Here is an 8,373-nt window from a genome sequence, read left to right as displayed (position 1 = left end):
AGGCTGGTGCTTTACTGCATTTTAAAAGTATATAGTTTAGCCTAAGAGGAAGAAACCCCTTTCTGCTCTGCATCTCCTTCATGGCAGGATGTGTCTGCCAAGGCCCCCTGCAAGTACATTTACCAGCAACAATTGGGGACTGAAAGATGGTGCCCTCATTTTTGGTTGATTTTGTCAAATTAGTGACCTTGGACCAAACAAAATGGTCTCTTGGGGAGTGATGGGCGGGATGGAAAGAAAGAAATAATTATCTGTGCAAATTGGCCTGACCATTTGGTGACCCTGGAAGGAAGCTGAAACCAAGGGTGCTTGCCTGGCATGCTGGAGGAAGGGCCAGGGATGCCTTTGGGGGAAGAACGGGACAGATGGGGTCTCTGCTCAGCCCCCCTGAGTAACTGGGCAGTGAGAGAGCTTGGGCAGTGTTGCCTGTAGATGTGGCTTATGTGTCAGAATTTAATTCTGTCTCTGTGGGGAAGCTCCACTGCAGTGATCCAGATCCTGCTGTGCAGCATCCGAGACTGCATCAGCCCCTCTTCCTGCCTTGCTGGGTGTTTCAGGAAGCCTTTCCCGCTGCTGGTGACATTTTTAGGCCTTTCTTTTGTGAGTGAGGCTCCCAGTTACATAAGCACATGCATATTCATCCAGGAGCCCACATAGGAGGCTTCTCCTGAGCCAGGGCTCTGCCCATGGGGCTGTTTGTGAGCACTTTGTCACGGGCTCCAGCTCTGGATGCTTATCTCAGCCAGCTGGATCTGGAAGTAAAACTAGATTTTGGTTCAGACCAGAAGCCCAGTGTGCCTTTGTTCCCCAGCTGGGGTATCTGAGTATTTTTAGCAGTGAAATGCAGGCAGTGCAGAGGCTGCATGGCTGCAGGCAGGGCTTGCCCTCTGTGTGTTTGGGGAGCTTGTCCTCAAGACTTTTTGGTTTCTGGGGGCTGGTGGAACTGGTGCAGTGAGTGTAGTGACTTTACTGTGTGGCCAGGCTCCTGGAGGAGGGAGATCTCTGTTATCAGGAGTAATTGTTGTGGCTGATTTCATGAATAATGTCCAGTGCAAATGTCAGCAGGCTCATTAAGTTTCCTGGCTGCCTTCCAGTGCTCATGTCCAAGAGGTATATGATTGTTCTGGACATGCACTTAGCTCTGGGAGTGATACAGCACATCTAGATGTGAGGCTGCTTGTTAACATGCATGGTCAGCTCAGCTCTTTGCTACAGTGCTGCTTGTGCTCTGTGCAGCCACAGCTTTTTCATCTGTTTCATAGAGATCTTGCCCCCCCCTTCCTCTGATGCTCTAAAATCACTATGCTGCTGATTTTGGGTGGGTGACTCTGCAAGGAAGTTGCCTCTTCCCCATTTAATTGTATTTATCTGTGTAGGTCTTTGAAGCAGTTATCTCTTGGATCAATTATGAGAAGGAATCTCGCTTGGAGCACATGGCTAAGCTGATGGAGCACGTTCGCCTGCCCCTTTTGCCCAGGGATTACCTGGTACAGGTCAGTCTGCAAAGAAGTCATCAATCAAAAACCAGCCACTTAAGCTGCTGGTTGCTCCTTAATCAGTGGCTTGGCTGTTTGTGTCTGAGATGGGTAATTTGGTCTGTTGCTGAGTCTGTAAACAGAAGAATAAAAGCAAAAACTGAGTGGACTCTGAAATCAATGTGAGCTTCAGAAACCTTTTTGAAAATGCTCTGCCAGGCAATGCTGGGGCAGAGCTGCTGTCCCTCTAGGGGAAATATTAAGTGAATATCTTGTGATTTTCACCCTGAAAATGCTGAAGTGGTGGTGTTACAAGCTCATGCAGCTTTTTTTCTGTCATGCACAGGCAAAACATCATAATGGAAACACATAATGTGTGATAATTTTGGTTTAAGATGTGTGCTGTGCATACATATGGGTCTGTGTGGCTGGCAGGGGAGGCACTCTGACTCAGTCTGACTTGGAGATTGTTCTTCATAAATGAATTCCTGGCATCTGGGCCTAGATAATGAGCTGAGAATTCCCAAAGAAGGGGTTGGCATTTGGGCTCTTTGACTGCGATGCTTTTATCATATGTCTAAAAAAAAATCAATACAATTGGTATAAAATTGGTATTCACAAGATGAACCCATCATGGTTTTGCTTTTCTTTCATCTGTATCTTCTAATGGAATAAAAGATACTGCCTCTCCTTAAAAATTCTGACTCAGATAAAAGAAATCACTTTGTATCCAGACTCCTGGTGAGTCAAGTGCATCAAGTGTTTGACAGAGGGTGATAAAATACTCACTTCTTGTGGGTGATCTTGGGAAAAAGTGAGAAACTTGGATGTTACTGCATGTGTTTCTTTGGGAGGAGCTGGAAGTCTGTGTTTGTCTCCTGCATTTTTTTTTTTAATGTTGGTACATTTGAAGGGAAATTCCAGGTTACGAAGCTCCTTGTGACCTGTGCCAGTGTAAATGATCTTTGTTGTGTGTGCACGTTCTCAGACAGTCGAAGAAGAAGCTTTAATCAAGAATAACAACACCTGTAAAGACTTCCTTATTGAAGCCATGAAATATCATTTGCTTCCTCTGGATCAAAGGCAACTAATAAAGAATCCCAGGACAAAGCCAAGGACCCCCGTTAGCTTGCCAAAGGTAAGCTGAGCTTGTCACTTCTTGTCACCTCACCCCTGTGCCTGGTGGCATTTTCAGTCCTTTGACAGGAGATCCAGAACTTGCTGTGTTACTTTTTACTGACTCAGTGGTTGTGCTTGGAAGTGTTTTACTCCCTCTTCTGGCACTGCTCGTGCCCAGCAAGGAGACACAATTAAGCTGAATAAGCTTAGATAAGCCCTTAGGGGAAGGAGTATCTCTGCTCTTGAAAGGTTCTGTCAGCCTCAAGTGGCTGGTGGCTGGCTGGGCTGTGGAGTGGCTGCTGGAGTGCTGGGAGGGCTGCCTGAGCTGCTGCTGCCTGGTAAGAGTGTGTGGAGCCCTGCTGAGGAGGTCACAGTGGGTGTCTCCTTCTTTCCTGTATCCATAATCAGAAGCCAGGAAAGCAGGAAACAGCACCCAGCCCCGTGGGCAGGAAGTCTGAGGCGAATTTCAATGGACTCAAAGCAGCAACTGAATAAATAATCCTTGTTACTCCCCACGTTTATCCTGCAGGCGTGGGATGCTCCAGCCACCACTTTATTAGTGAAGAAAAAAGCGACCACAGGAGCTTTTCTCTGTGCCCCAGAGGTAAACACAGTGTGGCACAGTGTCTCAGCAGACTGCCGCTGAAGGTGCTAGTAGGCATTTGGAGATTCCAGGACATCAAAAGCACAGTGTGTTATTTTTCCAAGCACAAACAATAATGAGGTTGCTTTGTGGGATGGTCTATGAGATCTGTGCTGTTTCTGATATTTGGATGCTGGACTGTCCTTTGAGAAGTTGTGGTTTTGCAGCATGTGGCAGTGTGTCAGTGTCCTTTCTGCCTGCTGTGGCTGAGATGAAGTTGGTAGAGCACAGCTTTGGGGCCATGAAGGGCTGACATGGCCCTTGTTCAAGGACTAAAGTAGTTAAGGATAAAAGGAACAGCAAATCAGTGAGTTCAGAGGTTCTCAACATCTTTTATAGCATGACCTATGAGTACAAACCCAAATCCTTCTGCAGGTCTCTCCTCCCTTCTTTTTGAACTGTGAAGAAAGGGAAGGAGGTGATGATCTTTCAGCAATCCTGTTACTGAGAAACTTTCATCTGGCCTGTTGGTCCTGCTGATGAGGGATTATTGTCTGCTGTGAAATCCCTTAATTCTGTAATCGTGTGGAGCCCTGTGGCTTGCCATGGGAGACTGTTACACAACTAGCAGTCAGGCTGTTAATTTAGATTTAATTTGGTTCCTAATATCATGTTCTCATCTTTGTAGATCAAACAGGCCACTATTTCCATGCTCTTCAAATTCTTTAAATTGCTGTCTAGCTCTCTACTTTTAAAGCAACCTTGCTTGGAGTTGAGTTTGCTATCTGAGTGACCCCAAGTGACAATCTTATCCCCTCAGCTACTCCCAGCTGCCTTGCAGAGGCTAAAGCCAGTTTTCCAACCACTCTTTTTCTATATTTGAAGCCCCATTATCTTGTTTCTAGCTCCTTGGCCTTGTGAAAATCAGATTGTCTTGGGTGATGTTTGTCCCCCTGATTTGCTGTGCTAAGGGGAGCCAGTCCTCCCTCTTGATGGCTGTGGAGGGTTGAATGAAATGGGTGCTGAACAAAGTGCAGGATAGCTGCTTGCCAGTGCAGGTGTTTTGGGGGCTGGCTGCCTGTGCAGGTGTTGGTTTGCAGTGCCCAGCTGGGGCTCAGAGCCATGGGCACCCTCGAGTGCAGAGCTGCAGGCTCCTGGCACCCGTGTCCACAGGGAATTTGCCTTCTGGCAGCAGATAGGGCAGATTTAGGAAGGACCACAGTATATACTGCCCAGATCTTCTGGTCTTCTCACTTTCCCACCAGTGTCCACCCCTTGCTGTTGCTGGTGGTGGAGTCTGGGGCTGGATGAACCCTTAGTCTGACCCAGCAGGGTGGGTCCTCCACTCCTGAGGCTGCCCTTGACCACCTTGACATAGTTCTTCCCTACCTGTAAGGAATTCAGGGTTTAATTCCTGCATTTCCTGCAGTACCTGTGGCGGCCAAAAGCCTTAATGAAGCTGACAAATCACATCCTTCAGCAGCCCAGGCCCCCCAGGTCGTGACAGTTCTGGTGATTTCCCTGAGTGTCGCCTTCCCCGCAGGTGGCACCGCAGCTGTCACGTTTTATTTGCTGAGTGGCAATGATTATTTTTAGCACCACCATGGAGATAATGACTAAACAGTGGGCTGCCAGTGGAAATTATGCTGGAATCTTCTTCACTTAAAAATACTTTTGCAGTGAGTCTTGGGTATGCTGTGGTGCCAAAAGGTTTTGTATTTCAAGGGGAAATTGGGCGAGTTGCCCACCTTGGACACAGTGAGGAAGGGTAAATGGGGTGGCATTTAGCATGCATTAAATTGGAGAGAAATTTAGCTTGCATTCAATTGGAGAGAAATTTTTCTGCCTTGAAATATAATTGCCTGAAATAAGTGTCCCTGCAGAGGCTTCTAGCTGACCTTCAGCACGTTTTGGCAGCTGCTCTTGATCGGGTTGTGTGATGGTTTCTCTGCAGAGAGCAGCTGCCCAGGGTCATGTCTGAGGTTTTCTAGCTCTCCTCTTCCCTCTGCAGGTGATGATTGTGGTGGGTGGGCAAGCACCCAAAGCCATTCGCAGTGTGGAGTGCTATGACTTTGAGGAGGAGCGGTGGGATCAGGTTGCTGAGCTTCCCTCACGGAGATGCAGAGCAGGTAAAGGGAACTTTTGCTGCAACCTTCTTTGTTTCCCTAATGCAGCTCTTCAGCACTGGATGGATGTCCTTAGTCCTCCCTTTAGTTTCCTCTGTGCCCCTGGCCTCAAGCAGCTCTTTCTTTTTGCCGTGCCTTCTTCTCCTCTCCCTACAGACATCTTTCCCTTCTTCTTGTTCAGGTGGATGTCCTGCTCTCTAGTGGGGTTGCTCCTGCCTGTCAGCCCTCCCACTGTCTCCCCTTTGTCATCTCTCTCTCCTAGCTGTTCCTCCATCAGTGTTTCCTCCCCTCCTCCCCCGTTGCTGTCTTGGCAGCCCACAGGGGTCCAGCTTTTCTTGCTGGTTTCCTAGTGAAAATCAAAGGAGCTGAGTCAGTCCCTCTTGGTGCGGAGGAGTGGGTGATGGAGAGCAGATCTTTAAGCTGAAAACATCTGACAGGGTTGTGAATGTGGCTCACCATTTGGTGTTCCCTCTGGCTCACAGAATTACTCACTCAGGTGTGAGCTCCATCTGTGCCTTATGCTGCCATGTTTTCATGTGCATTCCACCTCCCACATCACACGCATGTTTTATCACGCTCGACGTTAACCGGCAGAAAACGCCGATTGACCTCAACCCGCGTTCCGCTCTCCCCAGCTGCCTTTCACACCCTGGCGGGCCAGCAGCAGCATCTGGGCAGCTCCAGAGAGCTTGCTGCAACCCCCTGTCCCCTTTTCAGGCGTGGTGTTCATGGCTGGCAGTGTCTACGCCGTGGGGGGCTTCAATGGCTCGCTGCGGGTGCGCACGGTGGACGTGTACGACGGCGCCAAGGACCAGTGGACGTCCATTGCCAGCATGCAGGAGCGGCGCAGCACGCTGGGGGCTGCCGTGCTCAACGACCTCCTCTACGCCGTGGGAGGCTTTGATGGCAGCACTGGTAGGTGGCTGGGCAAGCACCAGGCACTGCCTGGCCTGGCAAAAGGGCTTTCGGTCTGTAGAGAGGGAGCCAGAAATGGGGTTTGGTGTGTGTTGTAACTATCCATGTGCATGTCCTGATCTGTCAGTAATTGCAGAGAATCTCACCCTTATAATTTTCTTTTCCTTATTGTTTTCTTTATTTCTCTGCAATAAACCAAAATTATTTTATTGCAGAGAATCGCACCCTTTATTATTTTCTTTCTTCTTATTATTTTTAGAACTGTGATACAGTTCTTTCAGCCTCATTCTCTGTGTGATTATGCTTTTTCTGGGCTGAAAAGGGATTTTTTTCCTTGTTTCAGTTAAATTTTTCATAGCAACATGAATAAAATACTAGCAAGGAATCTTACAGGGATTTGTCTTGGCATAGCTGCATGTTTAGATTCACACCTCTGCCTCTGCTGTAAAGCTCTGCCACTTGGTTAAGCCCTGAACTAACTATTGCAGCAGGGTCTGGGGGAATTTTTAAACTTTTGCATGGATGTCTTGGAATGCTTGAAAAGATGTCGGGCTTTGGGCTTGGAATTTGGACTCTGCTCACCTTGGTGGCCTCAGCACATTGGAGAGGCAGCAGTCCCAGGGCAGGGGTGATGGGGTAACAGTTTTCCCAGCCACTGAAGAAGTGGCATTGACATGCTGGTGCCAGCCTGAAAGGCAAGGGGTTAGGAAGTGGGGTTGCAGGAGCATGGTGGGAATTACGGGCTTGGGAGGAGGTGGAAGGCAGATGAAAGTGCAACACCAATCTTTTTTTCTTCTCTTTTTTTTTAATTAGAAAACCTGTGTATCCCCTTTTTAACTAGGTCTGGCATCAGTTGAGGCCTATAGCTATAAAACCAATGAGTGGTTTTTTGTGGCTCCCATGAACACAAGAAGAAGCAGTGTTGGAGTTGGAGTTGTGGAGGGTAAGAAAATGAGCAGCCATTTCCATCAAGCAAATGTTACTTGTCAAACAGAAGCCTGAATGGTTAAGTGCAGTAGGAGGGAATGGCAAGAACTGTTCCCTATACCAGTTGGGAAAGATTGATTTTATATGATGTAATTGCTGCAACTTTTTTTTCCATTCTCCTCTTTATCTTGGTGAAAAATCATGTGTAGCTTTCCAAGAGCCTCAGACCTGTATCAGACTAGCCCGTGCCTCCTGTGAATGCAATCAGGTGTGTGCAGGTTTCTTTGAATGCAAATTCTGCTGGGCTGGTTCTGGCTGGTGAGAGCCAGCTCTGCTGTGCAGTGGATGCTGCTGCTGCTGGCAGACACTGTGTGGATGGAATACCCATCATGGAAAATCTGCTCAGCCAGAGAAGCAGGAACAGAGTTTGTCCCACAGCCCCAGGCTGGTGGTTTGGCAGGAATACTAAAACCTGTGTTTATTGACATCAGGCAGAGCTCTGCTGAGGTTCCTGAATGAGCAGGGGCTGAGGACAGCAAAGGCTGTGGCAGCTCAGAGAGAGCTGGGAGGCCGGGCAGGAGGGTGGCAGCTGCTGGCACCTCTGTGTCAGCACCAAACTCGAGGGAGCTGGAGCTGAGCAGCTTGGTTTGGACTCAGGAGAATGAAAAGGTTAAGTAGGAGCCATTTCTTCCTTTACAAAATCTATTCTGAAGCAAGTGAAAGGCTTTATTTGAACTTGTCTTTAGTGTGGCATAGTACTTTCCTGTTAGTGCAGAGCAGCTTTGGCCCAAGCCTTGTTATAAACCATATAAACCATGATTTACAGTGCTTTGGTTGGACCTGTTTGACTGGGAAGTACATGGAATATGTTAGTGTACATGAAATCTGTTTATGTGAGAAGAGCAAGGAGATAAAGTCAGACTAAATAGTGGTCATTAACTTACATTTGCATATTTAAGAAGCACAGCCTTCAAAATTGGCCCATGCTTGGGAAGTGCTGGGCTGCTGTCAGTCATTGGATTTTATTCAAGTGGCTTGAATGCAGAAAAAGTATTAAATATGGGCCTGAGAGATTCATTTCTATCGACAAATTTTCTGCTGGAGACTCATTAAATCCTTTTCCTTTACTTTTTTGAAAACACAAGTAAGTGCTACATATGTTGGAGTCCATGATAAAAATAATGAGAGCATGTGATGGGCACAAAAGCTGATCATACTTGTGTAGGGA

General features: G+C 47.6%; 1 protein-coding gene across 1 annotated transcript in view; it reads left to right on the top strand.

Moving 5' to 3' along the window:
* The window catches only part of KLHL3 (kelch like family member 3), a 37,826-nt gene that overhangs the window by 22,227 nt on the left and 7,226 nt on the right, over nt 1–8,373 (top strand). The window contains exons 6-10 of the mRNA XM_005418701.2: nt 1,377–1,493; nt 2,464–2,613; nt 5,189–5,306; nt 6,021–6,218; nt 7,060–7,161. Of these exons, the coding sequence (XP_005418758.1) occupies nt 1,377–1,493; nt 2,464–2,613; nt 5,189–5,306; nt 6,021–6,218; nt 7,060–7,161 (685 nt within the window). The remainder of the gene's footprint in view (nt 1–1,376; nt 1,494–2,463; nt 2,614–5,188; nt 5,307–6,020; nt 6,219–7,059; nt 7,162–8,373) is intronic.

This window comes from Geospiza fortis, unplaced genomic scaffold (genome assembly GCF_000277835.1).
Source record: "Geospiza fortis unplaced genomic scaffold, GeoFor_1.0 scaffold55, whole genome shotgun sequence".
Taxonomy (NCBI): Eukaryota; Metazoa; Chordata; class Aves; order Passeriformes; family Thraupidae; genus Geospiza; species Geospiza fortis.
The sequence above is the reverse complement of the archived record's forward strand: the minus strand, read 5'-3'. Positions and strand labels throughout refer to the sequence as shown.